The 20928-nt window shown below is 46.2% G+C and overlaps 1 protein-coding gene across 1 annotated transcript in view; it reads left to right on the top strand.

Annotated features, from left to right (window-relative positions):
• The first annotated feature begins 216 nt into the window (after nucleotides 1–216).
• Nucleotides 217–20928, top strand: part of PKD1L2 (polycystin 1 like 2) — a 103309-nt gene continuing 82597 nt past the window's right edge. Inside the window, exons 1-7 of the mRNA XM_037815573.1 lie at nucleotides 217–523; nucleotides 3174–3332; nucleotides 3840–4022; nucleotides 6200–6310; nucleotides 8769–8916; nucleotides 17385–17614; nucleotides 19933–20337. Of these exons, the coding sequence (XP_037671501.1) occupies nucleotides 217–523; nucleotides 3174–3332; nucleotides 3840–4022; nucleotides 6200–6310; nucleotides 8769–8916; nucleotides 17385–17614; nucleotides 19933–20337 (1543 nt within the window). The remainder of the gene's footprint in view (nucleotides 524–3173; nucleotides 3333–3839; nucleotides 4023–6199; nucleotides 6311–8768; nucleotides 8917–17384; nucleotides 17615–19932; nucleotides 20338–20928) is intronic.

Genomic DNA, 20928 nt, shown 5'->3' with positions numbered 1-20928 from the left:
ACGTTTTTGCAGATTAATTGGGTTTGACACAGGCTTTGAACCCAGAGCTGGGCAAGAAAAATGCAGACACATTCATCCTGAGACTTTTATTTATTAAACAAAAGGTAGCCTCTATGATCTGATGCAAAGAGATTGATGGCTGATGACTGCGAAAGGACCAGCATATGAAGCCTGGGACAGTGAGCTCCACTGAGACGCTCCCACAGCTGTTCAAGGATGAGTGTAGGGGGCTTGGTACTCTTGGGGCTCACTCTGAGTTTTAGGGCCACTGCTGCTAAGCCAGAGGAGCGCAGCCTCTGCTCTCGGAGCCAGGTGGCCTTCCGTGATGCTTGCTATGAATTTGTAGCGCTCGGGCGCACCTTCCGTGGTGCCCAGAGCTGGTGCGAGGGGCAAGGAGGCCATTTGGTCTTCATTTGGGATGAAGGCACCCAGCAGTTTCTGCAGAAGCACATCTCCCAGGACAGAGAATGGTGGATCGGATTCACGGGAAACTCTGCCCAGAATGGAACCGCGGAAGGTAGGTGTGTGATACTGATGGGAAGTTGGTGGCTGCAATTTTTGCCCTCTCTTCTCAGCCAGAGCTCATGGAGCAAATTATTTTGCCCAATCCTCACGGTAAGAATATCTTCCTCTTTGATTGTTTTAAAGATCAAATAAAATAATTCATGTACCGTACTTAGCACCAAATCCAGCACATAGCTGATGCTCTAGAAATGTCAGTTTTTTTACATGCATCTAATAATAATTTAAAAAAAACAATAATATTGGAGATAGTATCACATCCCCTATAAAAGGCATATTCAGGTCCCAACCCCTGATTCCTGTGGGTGTGAACCGTTTGTAAATAGGAACTTTGAAGATATTATTAGTTGAGGTGGGTTTTGATCCAATATGGTCCTTACAAGCAAAGGAAATTGGACACAAAAAGAAAGCCAAGGGAAGAAGCCAGAAATCAATGGGCTCAGAGGAGAAAGGAAAAGACATCACCATGTGCACTGCCATGCGACAGAAAAGCCAAAGACAAAGCATCATGTGCAGCCAGCCCTGGGATGCCGCAGTCTTCAGGGAGAAAGCAAGGCCTTGCTCAGGCCTCGATTCTAGACTTCTCGTGGCCCCAAGACTCCGACCCAGTACTGTTTAAGCCAACCCATTGTATGGTATTTGTTTCAGCAGCTGGGAAACTAAAACAAACAGCAACAACAATAACAGCTATAACTTCAATTCTTACTAGAACAGTGCCAGGCATTTGCTGAATGTTTTATGTCCATTATTGCGCTGAATCCTTGCAACAACCAATGAGGTAATTATTACTGTGGCTCCACTTTACAGATGAGGAAACTGAGCTCCTGGACTCAGAAAATTATTGCCAAGCTATTTCAAAGGGCTTCAACATTTCTTTCTCCACCAGCTGTGAGATTAAAGCAAGTAGTCTATAAGTCTAAAAACAAAGGGCCAGCAGGGCCCTGCTCCTCTGAAACCTGTAGGGGAGAACCCTTTCCTGCCTCTTCCAGCTTCTGGTGTTTGCTAGCAACCCACGGTTTGTAGATGCATCACTCCTCTCCCTGCCTCCTTCATCTTCTCATGGCGTTTGCCCTTGTGTCTGTGTGTCCAAATTTCCTTTCCTTATCAGAACACCAGTCGTCTTGGGTTAGGGCCCAATCTAATCCAGTTTGGCCTCATCTTAACTAATCACATCTTCATAGACCCCATTTCCACATAAGGTCACATTCCTGGGACCAGGGACTAGAACTTGAACACATCTTTTGGGGATCACCATTCATCTCTTAACAGTAGGGAACCATTTGCTGGTCATTTTTGCTTCCCCAAGGCCTGCACATAACAAAGAATGAATAGATGAACATTTGTGTTCAATCCTTACACCGACCCCTCGAGATAGGCACCACTACCCTCACCTGGTGGAGGAGGCAAATGGAGTCCAGAGAGAGGACTTGCTCAAGATGGCGCAGCTAGGGAAGGGCAGTGAGAGGTTGAACCAAGCTGGAGCAGCTCCTACTACCAGACTCCACCACCACCAGCTGCCCAGACCTTCTCTTTGCTCCTGCAGAAGTCCCTGGGCTTTAGATATGCGTAAGCTGATCTGAGCTAAGTACCTACAGAAACATACGAGGGTGGATGGAAATGCTTGAAGAAATGAGCAGTTGGGGAAGTGCATTTAAGGAAATGCACAACCAAAAGGACCTGAATTCTTAAGTTGAGTCTTCAGGCAGTGTCTTTCAATGGCTTCTTGATTTGTAGGTTTAGCAGTTTAGAACTTCTGTGCATGGAAAGTCCATTCGTGTGCAGTTAAAGGAGATACGTCAATTTAAACTCTCCAAGGGATATTAAGCAGCTGTTGCAGAAAATGAGGTGAATCTCACTAGGCTTATATATAACAACCTCCAATATTTAATGGTAGTTCGGAAGCAAGAGGCAGCCGCAGTGTGTAATACGATGGCGCTCGTGTAAACAGTTTTCAGGCACTCATAGATGCTGATAGACGGATACGATCCTGCCTGGAAAGAAATTTATATAGATAATAGGGAGTGGTCCATAGGTTGGGAGAGATGTTTATTTTTCATTTGATACATTTCGTACTATTTGTTTTTTTCTTACCATGTATATGGATTTTCTTTTAAAAAATTAAAAAATATATTTTTGAATCCTCCAGAACATATTTCAAATCAACGTTATCCAAATTGTTTTTTAGCTCTGTAGTGTCCCTGAAATGCTTCTGTATTTCTCTGTCTCACACACACACGGACATGTGTGCACACACGTGCACACACACACACACCCCTCAAGAGTCATATCAGTGTATTCAAAGCTCTGAAGAGTCCTGAAATAAGGAAAACTGCTTACATTTAACTCAGCCTTCCCAAACACACTGGACAAGGAGCCTTCCCCGTGCTTTTGGATTATGGTTAGAACTGGAAGCATCGTTTATTCGATCAAGCACCCTTTTATGGGCTCTCCAATTTGGCGTCCCCATTTTCAGGTCAGGCGGGTTCGTATGTTCGAGGGTTTGACAGGAATGGTCGGAAACGGCCCTCCCTGGCACGAGGAGGGGAGACCCTCAACCTTTGAGCATGTATTGAGCACCACTGCATACAGGGGAGGAGCTGGGGGCAAGCCCTGTGCATTCGCCAAGTCCTGGCCCTCTGGCTCTGTGACAGGCACCTGGCTGGACACCTCCAACGTCAGCTACAGTCACTGGGGCGGAGGCCACGACACAGCTGCCCCTGCCACCTGCGGCCTCATCGGGAGAGGCCCCTCCTCCACGTGGGCCGCCGTGGACAACTGCTCCCAAGCCTTGGCCTTTATCTGCGAGTTCAGTAAGTGGCTGCTCCAGGGTGGGCCCTCTCGCTCCTGCCCTCTCCCCCTTGCTCTCTGCTTGCCCATTCTCTCCAGTTCGGCCTTTACATCCCCTCTCTCTGCCTCCAGCTCTCCTTGACCCCCCGCCTTCTCTGTGACACTCTCTGTACCCGCTGTGGCTTACCTTGCTTCTCCAGCTCACACCCTTGCTCCTCCTCTGCCCACTTGCCCACCTACCTGCCCTTCTGCCCACCTGCCTCTTGTCTCTATCTCTATCTTCCCTCTCAGACACAAACATTGAGGTAAAACTGTCCCAACTCCACTGCCCTGCTTTTCTGGGCTTCTCTTGAATGGAAGTGACGTGGCCAGGATGTGGCTCTCAGTCACCCTGACCCCTGCTACTCCCGCCACCTGGCCGAGCCCTCCTGTGAGCTTGCATCTCACAGCCCTGATCCTTGAGAGCCTCCCAGACCTTTGCCCACCTGGGCCGTGAGCCCTTCTGAAGTGCCGCCTGCCCCTCACCACAGGGGTCGGCCAGAGCCTGGCCTGCGAGGGCTCCAAGGCCACCATGCACTGCGGCTCGGGGGCGGCCATCCAGATCCAGGGGGCCTTCTATGGGCGCCAGACCCCCCATTACTGCACCCAGGATGCCGGGCGTCCCTCAGACCTGGAGGAGTGCAGCTGGCTCAGCGTCAGGGACGAGGTGGCAGGTAGGACCCGAGGGCTGAGCACAGAGGGCAGTTCTAGGGACTCTGTGCCCACGGGCCCAGCTCCGCGAGGCCCTAACCATCATCCTTTCCGGCCTTGGCCTCCAAATGTGGGAACCACCGAGCCCGATTGGGAAGCAGGGGGCTGGGGCTCGGACATCAGGAGAGCATTTCACTCTCCAGCCACACTTGGGTGCCAGAAACATCACTTTTCTTTTCTTTTTAACTTTTATTTTGAAATATTTCAAACATATAGACAAGAATGAAAAATACTTCATTGAGCTCCCATATGCTTACTACGCAACTTTGTTAAATCTTTACATGATGCCATCTTTGCTTAAGATTCCGTTTCTAGAAAAGTTGAAAACAACTTTACAGCAGCTGAGAATCTGTTCCTGTCATAATTCTGTGTTTATTAATTGCATACATGGTTTTCTATTTTTGCCTTCTATTTAAGCTTCCCCAAACATTATATAGTATTGCTTTGCAGGGTTCTAAATGTTTACACAAATGGCATCATATCATTCCTGTACATTTTTTTTGGTTTTGTTTTTTTTGCTCATTAGGTTTTTGAGATGTATTATCTATCCTGGGGCATGTCATTCCAGTTTAGTCATTATGTCTCATATAAATAGGCCTTATTGGTCTATTCTCCGGTGGAGGGATTATTTCTTGACAGGGTTTGCCCTCATCCTTGCTCTTGGGATTAATGCTGCATAAAGACTCCTCATGGTATCTCTTGATCGGGGCCAGGGGAGCTTCTCTAAGGCACACTGAGTCTGACCCTCAGCTGCACTTGCAGGGTGACAAGGAATTCGACTTTAGTTGTTAGGGGGCTGCCTGCATCCTCCTGGCAAGTGCAGGAGTCTCAGAGGCTCCCACCATCCGGAACGTTTGGGGGTCCTCTCTTCGCTGCAGCTCTGCCCCAGTGCAGCCCGCGGCATCCCGGAAGGCAGGCGGGCTGCTCCCCAGCTAAGCACACACCCAGCCCCCTGTGCGTTCCCTTCCGAGCTCTGCTTCCCCCAAAGGCCCCACCAGCACTCCAGGAGGGACGCCCACTCCTCGCAGAACCTGCGACCAGCCCCCTCCCCGCTTTGGGGAGCAACCCTCACCTCTCAGGGCTGCTCCTTGCTCCTCTCCCCACCACAGGCCCTTGGCCCGCAGCGTCCTTGCTCCCCGGGGAGTAGGCGTGGGGGCAGGAAATGCTGACATCAACGCGCTGCTCCTCACCAGGTTGCTCCAGCAGGCCTGGGGCTGTGGCCCCTCCAAGGAGGAAGGGCTTGGGCTGCGGAGGCCAGTGACCTGCCCCCTGGCAAAGGCATGCGGCGGGCTGTTTCCTCAAAGGTTTAGCTGCACATTTCCACAGCCTTAGAGCACCATCGGGGGGAGTTGTCAGCACGTGGCTAATGATGGTGACACTGGGGAGGGATCCGGGGCCCGGTGAGCCCTCTGGGTGGGGTGTGGGTGCCTGGCTGAGCAACCTTGTGGGCAAGGAGCACTCGAGTATGTCAGAGTCTGCAGCAAGCATGGGCTCCTAAGAGGAAAAGGGAACCAGGAAGGTGCAGGCACGGCAGGGCAAAGCCACTAGGATGCTCTTGAGCCAGGGAGGACTCCGGAGTCCCAGGGGCTGCACGGCCCTTCCCCAGGCCTTTCTGCAGGAATCTAACACATCTGCGACTGGGCCAGAGGGAGAGGAGGCTGGTGACCCTGCAGCTTCCAGCGAGGCCCTTCACGCTCCTCCTGCCCCGGTACACACTGGAATCCTAATCTTGCCTCCTCCACCAGTTCTCAGGATGCAGCTTTCTACTGCAGGCCAGATGGCAGGATCAGTGGTTCTCAAAGTGGGTTCTGGGAGCAGCAGTGGCAGCATCACTTGGGAGCTCCTGATCCAGAAACTCTAGGTGGGGCCTGGCAATCTCCCCCGGGGGATTCTGGTACCTCCTCAAGTTTGAGAACCACTGTGCCAGATCATGAGCAACTTGAGGACAGGAATCCTCCTTCATTATCTTCCTAGTACCTTTCAGTGCCTGGTCTGAGTGGACACCAATAGGTATGTTGGATGGATGGCGGGTAAACGAATGAATGAGAAGCAATCCATCGCTGTGCACCTGCGTCTGAAACATACTTCCCTTTTGTCTTTCATGCCATTCCTGCTTCTGTGAAATGTGGGTGCTTCTCAGGGCAGTGCCAGGGGCTGCAGGCATGCCAAGTGGCAGCAGATGGCACCTACTTTGGAGACCTTTGCCCCACCATGGGCAGCTACCTGTGGGTGCACTACCAGTGCCGAGAAGGTGAGTCCCCAGCTTGCTTGGACGTGGGAATTTCCATCTTCTTTCCATGGCAGGACCAACCTCCCGTGGGAGCAGTGGGCCCATCTGCTGTGCTCTAAATTTCCCCCGCAACATACCTTCCCTGCAGCCTGACTTTCCTACCTGGTTTAGCCTCTTTGGGGCAATGATCTGAAACTCCTGTTGCAAATGTTCTTTAACAGAAATAAGCCATTAAGCCAGGAGTTTAAAAAAAAAAGGTTTTTCAGCCCCAGGCCCCTTCAAAGAAAATTTGATAGGGTGACCCAATAAATGCAACAGAAGCAAAGTCGCTTTATGGAAAAGAGTCACAGGTCCCACACCCCACACCCCACACCCACTCAACTACTGCCCGTCCCCTAAGCCACCATTTGGAACACATGGAGTTTTTAAAAATAAAAATATTGAAACCCATAAAAATAGTTCGTATTATCACAGTCTACAAAAATTTTACAAATTAAGAAGGCAATATCCCTCCTTTAAATTCTGCTATCATATTTCCCATAAGAAAATCACTTCTAAGTGTTTAGAATAAATTCTTCCTTGCTTTTTAAAATGTTTGCATACGCGTGGCTATCGGCATGTGTCAATGTACACATGTTTATCTTCTATAAAAATAGAATCATGTTAAACATATTGGTCTACAACTTAATTTTATTGATCTACAACTTAATAATTTTCTTGGCCTCTTTCTAAGCCACTATCTTATCCTTTTAACGACTACATAGTATTACATCCTAAGGTTATGGCAACATTTATGTAACCAGGTCTCGTACTGATAGACATTTAGATTGCTTCCAATTTTTATTGTTACTTATCACTCTGCAGTGTTCATTCTTCTGCATATTTCTTTCTGTATGCCTGGTATTATTTTTGGAGGAGGGATTCCTAGTAGAGGAAGTGCTGGGTTAATGGAATGGCAAATCATCCTCCAAAATGGTTGTATCGATCTGCATTCCTAGGAACAGTGCATGAGAGCCCAGATTTCCCCTAAGGCTAATGATGATGCCATCGTCTGACAAACTGATGGGTCAGCACAGCTCTTTCTACTGGGAGCAGGGGCTAAAACAGCTCTGAAGGGAAATGCTGACTCCCGGGATGTTGGGGTTCCCAGGAGCCATCTAGGACAGCAGGGCTCTTGGGGGGTAAAAGGAGAGAGGGCCACACAGAGGCGAGGGTGCGGAAAGGGGAGGGCAGCATCAAAGACAAGTTTTTCCAGCGGCATTAGTTTGCTGGACAAGCCTGGGTGAAATAAGAGCAAGCGAGATGTCACCGTTCTACTTTCTGGGAAGAGGTCATGTGTTTCGGCAGCAACGTCCATTCGGTGGTTTTGCTAATGGACAAAAGGCGCCTGATGCCCTTTGGATGGCTGCCAGGGCTAGCGCTGCTGTCATCACACAAATACATGGCTTAGGGCAAAGGGTGTGTCAGGGTATCTTGGGTCTGGTGAACATGTGGGCAGATTTTCAGACGTTCTGCCCCCTTGTGAATCTGTGTGTCCCGATTTCTGATTTGTGAACAGAAGGACTTTCCCCAGCCCCAGAGAGTGTCCCCAGAAGGGCCTGGTTGCCTCCTGAGCCTCCTCAGATGATTGTAAATCACTCCAGCCCCACAACCTGGGCACTATGGCTTTCTCATTAGCTCAAGAAAGTCCTGTTCATTTGCATTCAGCTTCCTATATCATTTCCTTTCTCATTTTGTGCAAAGAAGCCAAAAGATTCTGCTGTCAGAGTCAGCCCAGGACTGTGTGAAGGCCCAGCAAATTCTATTTCCTTCACCCCGTCTTCCATGCCTACTTTGGAAGCTTAAGGTTTTGGAAAATTTAATGTGCACTAAAAGACTTAGGATGATTCATTGGCCAACTTCGCCAAGCAGATTTTCTTAAAGGTGCTTTGCCCTTTGTCTTTTTTAACATTATACAATACATTTGGACAATCAATAGAATCCTGGTTAAACAAAGACATTATGCAGCTATTAAAAAGAACAGGGTAGCTCTAAATATTCATATAGAACTAAATCCAAGAACATAAAGTGAAAAAAAAATGCAAGGTGCCGAATACTAAATGTGGCATGCACTATTTGTGTAAACAGAAAGTACATACACGCTTGTGTACCTGTGGAAGTCTCTGGAAGGTGACCGAGGAAATGGTAATAATGATGCCTCTAAGGAGCACAACTTGGGCAACAAGGGATGGGAGTGGAAGGGGGGCTTTCTCTTCCCTGTAAACACTTTTACTTATTTTGAATTCTGTATCTTAGGCCTGTATTACCTGTTAACAAAAAATAAAATTCAAAAGAGCTTTAAAAGGTAAAAACAGAATTTTTAAAACTTTTAAAGCACTACATAAAAATAAAGGACGAGGGTAGGAGAGAGCAGTTTTTAAACAGAAACCTGCAATTTTGCTTTGCAATGACACAGAACATTTTGCATTTTGATCTGCAGGCCTGCAGCTGATGGTGTCCAATGAGAGTTTCGTCTTTGACAATGTCACCATCTCCCTGGTGTGGCTCCTGTCTCCCTACATCGGAAACCTGTCCTGTATCGTGAACATGGGAGATGGCCACACTCTTGATCCCTACTACCCACCCAGGTAGGAGGAATCTCTGATCCTTGACTCTGGTTGTATCAGTGAGTTTTTATTGCATAACAAACCACCCCAAAACTCAGTGGCTTAAAACAGCATAAGCTGTTTCTTGGGTTGGCCGGGTGTTCTCGCCTGGCTGGCTGAGCTGGGGCCGGATGGTCTGGGAAGCCTTGCTCCCAGGTCAGGTGTTGGCTGGATGTCGTCTAGAGCCACGCGTCTCTCATCACCAGGGTAGCCTGGGCTCGTTCCCTTCGTGGCAGGAGGACTGTTAGCAGCAAAGAAGAGCAAGCCCCAATGTGCAAGCTCTTTTCAAGCTGCTGCTTGTGTCACATTTTCTAATGTCCCAATTGGCCAAAGCAAGCCCCAGATTCAAGGGGTGGAGAAACAGACCCCACCTGCTGATGGAAGGAGCGGGAGAGCCACACCACAAAAGGGCTCATGTATGGGGAATTGTTGCTGCCATTTTTGCAAACCGTCCTACGGGTTTTCTCATGATGGAGGCTATGGGAAAGTCATGAGAAGGTGCTGGGTCTTTTGGCCTGGCTCCGTCAGGACTCTCAGTCAGTTGGGTTGTTCTTCAAGGAGTCAAGAAGGGAGTGAAGGGGAGGCTCATTTTGGTAGGGGGACATTTTTGTTGATTTAGATAATAGAAGTAACAGTCATAACAGGAATAACAGTTTGGCTAAGGAGTTTTCACCCATAATCCCATTTAATCCTCACAAACAACACTTGCACTGGAGCTGTGATATCTGATCCAGAGGCTGGCAGTCACATGTGCTACCGCGCATTTGAAATGTGGATGGCCCGAACTGAGATATGGTCTAAATGCAAAACACACAGGGGATTTTGAAGACAGTACAAAGTTTTTAAAAAGCAAAATAGCTAACATTTTACACAGCAATTACATATTGAGATGACAATATTTTGGACATTTTGGGTTATTAAACTGAATTATTAAACTTGACTTCACCTGTTTCCTTTCACGGTTTTCAATGCGGCTTTGAGAAAATTTAACATTCCACACATGGCTCACATTGTATTTCTTTTGGACAGCACTGAGCTGGATAATCACCTTGTTTTACAGACAAGGGACTTGAGGGTCAGGGTGTGTGCTGGTTTGGATGTATTGTGGCGCCCAAAATGCCATTATCTTTGATGCAATCTTGTGGGGCAGATTGATTAATCTTTTCGATTAGGGTGTGACCTATTGATTGGATGTTTCCATGGCGATATGCCCCACCCAACTGTGGGTGATCACTTCGACTGGATAATTTCCATGGAGGTGTTACCCCACCCATTCAGGGTGGGTCTAAATTAAATCACTGGAGCCATATAAATGAGCTGACAAACAGAAAGAACTCAGTGCAGCTGTGAGTGACATTTTGAAGAGCAACTGAGAGTGACATTTTGAAGAGGAGCTACAGCCAAGAGGGACACTTTGAAGACGGCCATTGAAAGCAGACACCAGCCACGTGCCTTCCAAGCTAACAGAGGTTTTCCGGACACCATTGGCCATCCTCCAGCAAAGGTATCCTATTGCTGATGTGTTACCTTGGACACTTTATGGCCTTAAGACTGTAACTTTGTAACCAAATAAACCCCCTTTATAAAAGCCAATCCATTTCTGGTATTTTGCATAAGACAACATTAGCAAACCGGAACAGGGTGGCACAGGAGCATTTCCCCAGCCACGTAGCTAGGGCTGTCTGGCACTGAAGCGCAGGCTGGTAGGCCCGGCCACGCTGCCTCTCACTGCCTCTCCGTGTGGAGTAGGAGCAGTGGCAGCGTAGGGGCTTGAAGGAGCTGCACCTAGTCTCTTCCTGGCATCTTCCCCAGCCTGGTGGAAACCAAACCCGATTCACAGCATTTCAAAGTTCTACTTGGGCCTGGGGAAACTGCAAGTCTGTCCTTCTGGGTACCCCGGACTTATACCAGAATCTCCAGGCCCTCACTGGATTCTGGGGCCCCTTAGAGGGACCCAAGTGCCATATGGTTACCCAAGGAAATCTGAGTGGCCCTGGTTTCCCGGGCTGTAAGCCCTTCTCCTAAGCCCCCAAAAGCTCCAGTTCTCTGTGGGAGCTGGAGGTTCTCAACCCTGTGTGACCCAGCATGCCCTGAAGCCCTGAGTGGATGGACAAATGGACACAGCCCTGTCTGGGGCCCAAATCTCAAACTCAGCAGTTCCCCTAGCTCACAGGTATAACTGGCATTGTACCATGATGCCGAATAAAGTGGGCTCACCCTGGGCGTCCAGAGGCTGGGGTTCTAATCCCAGCACTGCTGCTACAGGGAAGTGACACCCTGAGACTAGCCCTGGTCTTGCTGGGTTTCCCTCCACTTCCCTGCAGCATTTATAGTGTTGGTCGCCTCGAATGCTTCATGGGGTAAAATGAGAACCCATAATGTGAGGGTTCTTTGGGAAAATAAGTGTTTAAATGCTAGAATGACCTATGGCATTGTTCTGCTGGTTTCTTCCCTGTTTGCTACTATTATATCAATAAAACAATAGCTATTAAATTATTGTTACGGTTTCCTAATGCTGCCGTTTTGCAAAACACCAGAAATGGATTGGCTTTTATAAAGGGGGTTTATTTGGTTACACAGTTACAGTCTTAAGGCCATAAAGTATCTGAGGTAAGGCATCAACAATCGGGCACCTTCACCGGAGAAAGGCTATTGGTGTTCGGAAAACCTCTGTTAGCTGGGAAGGCACGTGGCTGGTGTCTGCTTGCTCCCAGGTTGTGTTTCAGCTCCTCTCTCAGCTCCTGTACATTCTTCCAAGTGTCCTCATGGCTGCAGTACCTCCTTCTGTCTATGAACACTTTTATACAACTCCAGTGATTCAATTAAGACCCACCCTGAATGGGTGGGGTACCATCTCCATGGAAGTTATCCAATCAAAGATCTCACCCAGTTGATTGAGTCACATCTCCGTGGAAACACTCAAAGGATTCCAACCTAATCAATGCTAATACGTCTGCCCCCACAAGATTGCATCAAAGAACATGGCTTTTTCTGAGGGACATAATATAGCCAAACCGACACAATTATATAGTCTTTTAGCCCCCAAATCTTATACAACTTGAATTTGGCATAATTCAAAACCAACTCTATGTGGTCTTGCTAAGAACTTTAGATACATTAGTACTTGCCAGTGATAAACAGTTTTTAAAAACGGGAAGCAAATGGGAAAAAAGCTCACATTTGTCACTTCTGGATGGTGAGTCCAAGTGTGTTTGTCAAGAAGGTGTAGTCTCCTAAGAATTATCTCCAAGCGAAAGTTGCTGGCATTTTTTTTTCCTCTTTCGTAAGAAACGGCCTCTCTGGTATCCTACACCATCACTCTGCCCAAATTATCCAATTTCATCTCCTTTAATGATTTGTTGGACCTTGAAACTACCTGACCACCTTCTTCTGTCATATTTGTTAACACTGGAAGATTTATTTTTGGTGCTTTCTTATCAACACCAGGAGCCTCAGCACTCATTCGACAATATGAAAAATGGTGTGAATTTTTAAGACTATAGAAACCACATACTTTGTAGGTACATCACACTACTTTTATGTGTTTGTACAAACCTCTACTTCTCTTCACTCCTCATGAGCTAAGTGGTAAACATTTTAAAATTGGATAACTGCTATACTGATTTCTAACATCAGAGGCTAGTGTGGCCAGATTAGTGTAGATTAGTTATGTAAGAGGAATCATAAAGTGTGTACTTTTTTGAGTTTGACTTGGGCTTAGCAAAACGTTTTTCAGATTTATCCTTGTTGTGGTATATAATTGTGATTTGTTTATTCTCATTGATGTATAACATTCTATGGGGTTAAAATGCTTCAATTCACTTATCCTTCTAGTGTTGATGGATATTTGGAGGCTTCTCACATTTGGCTATTGCAAATCGTGCTGCCATGAACATTCTAGTATGTCTTTGGTGAATTACTAATGAATCCAGGGGTGGAATTGCTGGGTCATAGAATCATAGCACACATTTTTAAGTTGTCTCCATTGCTTTGTATTCCAAGTTTATCTTCCCTTTGCTGGCAGCAGTTTCTGAAACCACTTTGCGGTCTTCTCCCTTGGGTGAGATCACTGGGAGAGAAATCAGGAAAAATCTGTTTCTCTGATCTTTAGCCCTGGGCAATTTCAGTTGGCACCAGAGTCCAGAGAACAGGATGTATTGCTCCTTCCGGAGCACATCATTGAAAAACAGGGTGGGTTTTTGCCATTCAAAACTATCCTTTATAATTCCATAAAGGGATACTATTTTCTTGTTCCAAAATCTACATTGTTTGATGTTGATCATGCTTACTTCAGCCTTCTTTTGATTGGTATTTGCTGGTACATCTTTCTTCAAACCTTTTACTTTTTAACTACCTGTATTGCTATATTTAAAGTGGGTTTCTTGTAGACAATATATAACTGCATCTTGTTGTTCATTTGTTTTTTAATCTAATCTGGCACAGTAATTGGTGTGTTTAGACCATTTACAATTAATGTAATTATTGATATAGATTTAGGTCTACTATTTGTTATTTGTTTTCGCTTGCCCCCTTCTGATTTTTTTCCTCTGTTCCCCATTTCTTGCCTCCTTTTGGATTATTAGAATATTTTTGGTATTTCTTTTTAACTTATTTGCTCACTTTTATATCTCCTTGTATTCCTCTTTTTAGTGGTTGCTTCAGGGATTACAAAAAACATACTTAACTGTTTGCTGTCTACTTATTTTACCACTTAACATTGCAGCCTTGCTTTTGAAAAGGTTTCTTTATTCACCTTCCTTATAATTGTCACAGGTATGACATCCACACACATTGAAAATCTATTTCAACAGTCATACATATTGTAAAGAACTTAAGAGGAGAATAATAGTCTATACACGTATCCACATATTTACCATTTCTGTAGCTCTTCATTACTGAAGTTCCAAGTTTCCCTCTGGTGTGATTTCTTTCAGCTGGAAGAACTTCTGTTGGCATTTCTTTTAGAGCAGATTTTCTGGCAACAAATTCTCTCAGTTTTCTTTTATCTGAGAATGTCTTGTCTTTACCTTCATTCTGGAAGATATTTTTGCTGACTGTTCTTTTCTTTTGGCACTTTAAAGATGTTTAAGGGTCTTCTGGCCTCCATCGTTTCCTATGAGAAACCCATAGTCATTCAAATTGCTGTTTTCTCCTATATGTAGTCTCATTTGTTTTTTTCTGGCTATTTTCAAAATATTTTTCTTTGTCTTTCATTTGGTAGTTTTATTATTATATGTTTGGGTTCAGGTGTTTTTTTTTCCTGTTTGGGGTTTACTTTTTGAATCTGTAAATTTATGTCTTTCACCAAATTTGGGAAAAGTTTTGGTCATTTTTTCCTCAAATATAACTTTTCTACACTGATCTTTCCTCTCTGGTACTTCAATGACACAATGCTAAATCCTTTGAATTATTTTGCACAGGTTGCTGGTGCTTTGTTCATTTTTTTTTTTTAATTTAATATTTTTCTCTCTGTTCTTCAGATCAAATAATTTCTGTTGATTTATCTTCAAATCCACTGATTTTTTTCCCTCTGCCTTCTCCATTCTTCTATTGTACCTATTCAGTGAATTGTTTATCCCAGATATTCATATTTTTCGTTTCTAAATTTTCCTTTTGGTTCTTTTTTTATATATAATTTCACTTCAACAGTGTTTATTTTATTTTATAGAGCATGGTTATAATAGCTGTCTTAAAGTCTTTGTCTGCCCATCCCAACATCTGAGTCATCTTAGGGTTAGCATTTATTGATTATGCTTTTCCTTGAAATTTGATCACATTTTTCTAGTTCATTGTATACCAAATAATTTTGGATTTTATTCTGGACATTTTGAATATTATATTTTGAGACTCTGGGTTTTGTTAAAATTCTCTGGAAATTTTGTTATGTTTTACCGGGTAGCCAACCCAGTTAAGTTCAGACTACAAGTTCTGTCTTGCCTTTTGTGAGCAGTGGTTCAATGTCAGTTCCATTTCCAAAGCCTTTGCTGTGCTGTTGGGTTTGCCCAAGGTATATGCCACTCAGAGTGGTGGTTGGTGGTTTATATTTTGGTTTAGTTTGCAAAGTCTTCGCAATCTTTCCTTAGGTCTGTTCCGCATGCATACAGTTTAGGGGTGGGGGATGAGCCCATCCATGATTTTTTGTTGGTTCATACAGAGAAGGGATCCCTTCTCTAGATTTCTCCTTTCTAGGAGAGTTCCCATATCTCAGCTCCTCTGGATAGAAAGCTGGAATTTTTCCTGGGACTTTAGGTGCCAGCATCACTGCCACACTGGTGGTGCAGTTCTAAGTCAGGGGCTACAAAAGAAAAAAAGAAACAAAACCAGGGACTTCTCTTGTACTCTCTGGCTCACAGGACCCCTTTTCCTGGACCTCTGGTCAGACAGAGGGGGTTTCTCTGGGGGATTTTGTTGTCTTCATCCACTGTGCAATTGTATGACTCAGGCTGCCTTGGGTCACAGCTGAGAGATAAAGGAGATTTAAAAACAAAACAGTGAACTTTCATCCTTATGCGTCATTCTTCAAGTTTTTACTTTCTTCCCCAATCTGCTTGCTGCTGTTTAATGTTCAGAGTCCTCAGGTAGTTGTTTCTGTATTGTGCTCAGAGTTTTTAGTTGTAGCTGGTGGAAGAGATGGGCTTACTCCATCTCAGCCAACACGGAAGTTAGACTACTGTTTCCAAGCTCCTTCACAAGTATATTCATTTGACAAATATTTCTTGAGCACTCACTATGTGCTAGACACTATACCTGGTGCCAGATATATAACAGAGGACCAGACAGACACTGTCTGCTCGCTCTGATGGCCCAGCAGGGAACAATGACACTGAATAAGCAGCCACGGGCCATACGAGTGTCACTGAGGAGGAACAGGGGAGTGATTGCAGCTAAGCTAGACAGCCGGTTAAGGAAGGCTTCCAGGAGGAGGTGATATTTACACTGAAAACCGAAGGAGGAGATTGAGTATCAGCACAGAGGTGGGCAAGAGCCTTCCCAGCCACGGGAACAGTGCATGTGAAGGCTTTGAGGACTTGTTCTAGGCTGGGAACTGAAAAGAGATCTGAATGACTGGTATAGTTAGCGAAGGGAGTGTGCAGGAGGTGAGCAGGGCAGATCAGGAGGGCATGTGGAGCTTCCCAGGCTCTGTTACAGATTTTCTTTTTTTTAGGAGATATATATGGTATTTATTATGAAGACTGAACTTTACACAGTTGTGGTTCTGATAAAACTATCTCTGTGAAGCTGTTGTTTCCACTTCTGGGGCTGTCACCCGAATCCCACAGCTTGGCAGTTGGGATGGGAAGGTGAAAGTGAAGTGAGGGAAGCAAGGATAAGCTGGGACACACAAGGCTGGGCTGGGACCCACGAGGTCTAAAGGGAATGCTCATTAGTCTCTCAATACCTCCAATTCTCCAACTGTGATGATGGGGGTGACCTGCAGAGAAGCTGCAGGACTTAAACACACCTGGCCCAAGGTGGAGACGCCAAAAAAGGATCCGGCATGAGCTGGAGTTGCTATGGGCCCAGCTGCTGTCCCACGCCAAGCCGGTGAGCCAGCAGATAAGCAACAAGTGTGAGCTGCCACGGGGCTTCACACCCCTGCAGAAGTGTTTGGCGTATGAAAGAAAATGGCTACTGTTCCACTTAAGCAAATATCTCTTGTGGTCTACACTAACTCCAAACTATCCAGGGAAGAGAATTCTGGGAAATGTAGTCCCTACTAAGCTAAATTGACACAATACATTTCCACCTTAGTCTACCCTTCATCAACTTGGCACACAGACACTGCTTTTAACCACACTTAATTTCCAAATCAAGCAGTAAAAGCAAGCTTCCACCAAACTAACATAAAATAATCCTCCATACTACTGAAAACGTGCTAATCCTCTTCCCAAAATTGGATACAAAGTTCCTTTATCCAATTTTAGGTGATGCTGATTCCTCTTCTAATTGCGTCACATTTCCCCTTTGATATCCTGTAACCTAAACAGTGAGATATAAGGTTAACTACTTAAAGTTTAGAGAGTTTTAATGAGTTCCCTCAGGAAAGCAAGGAAAAAAGCACACACCTGTAACTTTGATATGTTTACAAAGAGGAAAACAAAGCTCAGAAAGATTGACCAGGGCATAGTATTTGACATATGAAGCAAGAAGGGGGCTTTGCTGGAGCCAGAGAGGGAGTGAATGCTAGAAAAGGATTTGTAGCCAAATGTTCGACTCCCTGCTCAGGGCTATTTCCACTACTCTTCACCTCCTTCCGGTCATCTCAATGTAACCTTCAATAACACCAAGAGCATGGGCTGGCCACCCAGCATCTTTTTCTTAGTCTTTTTATCTCGGCAGAGCAGGGAGGTGTGAGGTATGTGAGTGCATGTGTGCACGCAACTGTGCACACATGTGTAAATGTGTGTGTTTTGTGTGCCTGACATGGCTAATTCTTCTGATGCTGTCAGTTTGTCCAGTGTCGTGATCCATCAATTCACATCTCCTGGGGAATTCACCGTATTTGCCGAGTGCACAACCAGCGAGTGGCATGTGACAGCTCACAAGCAAGTGAAAATACGAGACAAGATGGAGAGGCTCAGTGTGACCGGGTGTTCTGGCCTGTCTGAGTCAGGGACCGGCCCTCTCTGTCAGACTGTCTTTGGGGATCCCCTGTGGATTCAGGTGGAGCTCGATGGAGGTAAGCCTGCAGAAATGGTCAGTTTGAGGCCACTTGTAAAATCCTTCCTGATTGATCTCCATATTTATCCATCTGACGCCCAGGCTTAAATAAATGACAGCTCTCATTTATTGAGTTAATTTATTAGCTATCATATCTTCATATATTTAGCACAAGTGTGTACCAGGCACATAAGTGTGCCTGGTACACACTTGTGCTAAATGAACTAACGCACTACATGAACTAACTCACTCTATCCTCACAACTATTCTGTGAGATATGTACTATTTTATCTCCATTTTACAGATTAAGAAATGGAGACATGAAAGGGTTAAGAATTTGCCCAAAGTCACAAGCTAGTAAGAGCTCCCTGCCTTCCAAAGGCCCTTCTTTGCATGCTCATGAGCCCATCACAAAAAGTGCCAATAAACTTCCAAGCTACTCCCCGTTGGGGGAATTTGAATAGGATGAGGTGGAACTGGGTACAGCTGGGTGCCAGCCCAGCCCAGCACAGCCAGGGATGACCAGCTTGGCACAATTACGTTGCCCCACTCAGAGCTGATACTCAGCTGCCCATCCTGGTCTGACCATCAGCTGTTATGGCTGGTGTCCATTCTGATTGGTCACAGTGTGTTTTCTGATTGGTCACAGCATCTGTTTTGGTTGGTCTCAATGTCCATTCCAATTCATCAGAGCATCCATTCTGATGGGTCATGGTGTCCCTACCAATGGATGACATCCATTCTGATGGGTCATGGCATCCATTCTATTTTGTCACAGCATCCCTTCTGATTGGTCACAATGTCCATTCTAATTCATCAGAGCATCCATTCTGATTGGTGGCAGCACCCATTTTGATGTTGTCATGGGATGCAATTCCTGGCATCCATTCTGATTGGTTGGTGCCCCCACAGTTTCAGTTGTTAAATATATTAAATATCACCACTGCTCTCAATGGAGAACATTTCTGCTAAGGCCCATGGTCACCCAGGGCAGCATCTTTCCTCAAAGCACAGGCCCAATCTGAGACCTGGAAGGAGGCCTGTTAGTGCAATCTGTGCAGCTCCAAGCCGTGCAGGTGAGGCCGTGGCTTGGTGTCACCTCACACACCACCTGGGGCCTCCCTCACAGCCGTGATTTATTGGAGCTATGCTGGGGTGTCATTCTGAGGCTTGTGGGAATCTTGTCTGCTCTTGTGGGCTCATTGGTTAAAGATGGCTGATAGGAGCACCTGGGGAAATTTTAAATAATTCCTTATTTATTTATTTGCTCTATAAATATAATTGATTGCCTACTCTTTGCCAGGTCCTGGGGAGGTGGCAGTAAATATGAAAGTCATATTTACTCCTGCTCCCATGGGACTTATTTCATTACCTTCATCATCCTCATCACTCGAACAAGCAATATGATAGCTTAGTTTCTACTGGAAAGAATCCTAATTGTTGGTTTAAATCAGATTTTGAAAGCTAACCACAATATTTAGCATCCAGGTACGACAACTATCAGGGAGCTCCCACCTTCATAGGAACAGGCTGCGTATTGGGCAGGGGTCAAAAGTCACCTGTGGAGTTAGAAGAAATGACTTCAACAGCTCCCACTTAAAACAGCCTTGAGACTAATTCCTTGGCATAAAAGTCAGCCCTGGTGCCCACACCACCTGGAGATCTGGTTAAAATGCAGATTCTGAATCAATAGGTCCAGGGTGGTACCCCAAATTCTGCATTTCCAACAAGGTCCAGGTGACACCTATGACTGAGGTCCAAGGACCAGGCTTCAACCGGCAATACTCTAAGACTTGGCCCCTATGTCATGGACCCATGTCCCCCTCCCCCTCACTGCACGGTCTCTGTTTCCACTGCCCTTTTGAGACATCTTGGCCCCTTCGAGCCCTCCCAACATTCACTGACGTCAAGAATCTGATTTGCACCGCAGGAAGAAGGTGACTGAGAGTTGCACTGGCCCACATCTCCTAAGGAATGCCCCCTGCTCAGCCCTTCCCCTCCCAAGGATGTCCCTGTCAACAAAATGTTTTACCATTTCTATTGCAAAATTTTAAGTATACTGGTAACACATGTGTAGTACAGAAAATGTAGAATATGCAGATGAGCAGGGAGGATGCAAAAAGAAAAACTGCCCACTACCGCAACCCTCAGAAATAACCACTGTTTATATTTTGGGGGTCTAGGCTTTCATCTTTATTTCTATCGCTCTCTGTATCTACATCCTGCTCCAGATCCAGAATCTAACTTCAGAGCTTGAGTCAGAATGATCACACTATAATCAACATTCTTAAATTTTTCTCAAAAGCTTAAATTCTTAAATGTGTCTTCCTCATCTAGGAACAGGGGTGACTTACACTGTGCTGTTGGATAACAGAACCCTGGCTGAGTTCACCACCCAGAGGGGCCCACCTCTCTACAACCTGACGCTGGATGGAGCGGCCCAGCAGCTGGCAGGCCCCGGCGTGCACCACCTGCAGATCCGGGCCCGGGCCAGCACGCCCTCCTCCACGCTCTGCCGCAACGTCACGGTCCACTTCGTGGAGCCACTGCTGGGGCTGCAGGCCTCCTGGGCTTCTGCCCACCTGGAACTCGGACAGGACCTACTGATCAATGTGTCCCTGGCTCACGGCACCCCAGAGGAGCTGACCTTTCAGGTGACAGGTCTCAAGGCAAACTTCACCCACAGGGAAGAGAGTTTCGGGGCGCCATTTGGGATTCACCACGTGGCAGTTCCTGCTGAAGGTACTTGGAGTTGGGGGGCTTCCATCCCTGTCTGACCTGGTGCCGGGGTGGTGGCAGTCAGTTTTTTAAGTGTGTCCTGGGCATAGCCAGGGTTACATAGCATCCAGCCTGGGTCACAAAAATAAGGAAGAGGCAGACATTATCTGTTCTCATGGAGATTACAGTCATAGGGTTTCTCAGCCTTGGCACTACTACAGTCATTCTTTGTGGTGGATGTTTAGCAGCATCCCTGGCTTTGGCCCCCTAGATGCCACCAGCACATCCCCACCCCACCCCCATTCTTGACAACTAAAAATGTCTCCAGGTATCGACAAATGGCCCTGGTTGAGCACGACTGGAAGAGAACAAGCAGATTCAGATTTCTTCCATCATTTGCTCTGGGAGATGGCGATGTATGCCTTGTGGGGAGAGGGGTGGAGAGGAAGAAGCTCCCTGGAGCTGGCTGGAGTAGAAACAGAGCTGGCAGACTGGCTGGGGAGCAGACTGGCTGGCACCAGCCACGGGAGGAGGCCAGAGCAGACATTTGCTTTTAATCTGGAGAGAATGGCGTGCCCTGGAGGCGATGTGGTGAGGCCCGTGGGCAGGAATGTG

The sequence above is a fragment of the Choloepus didactylus genome, chromosome 22 (genome assembly GCF_015220235.1).
Source record: "Choloepus didactylus isolate mChoDid1 chromosome 22, mChoDid1.pri, whole genome shotgun sequence".
Classification (NCBI taxonomy): Eukaryota; Metazoa; Chordata; class Mammalia; order Pilosa; family Megalonychidae; genus Choloepus; species Choloepus didactylus.
Note: the sequence above shows the minus strand (reverse complement) of the source record. Positions and strands in the feature narration are given on the sequence as shown.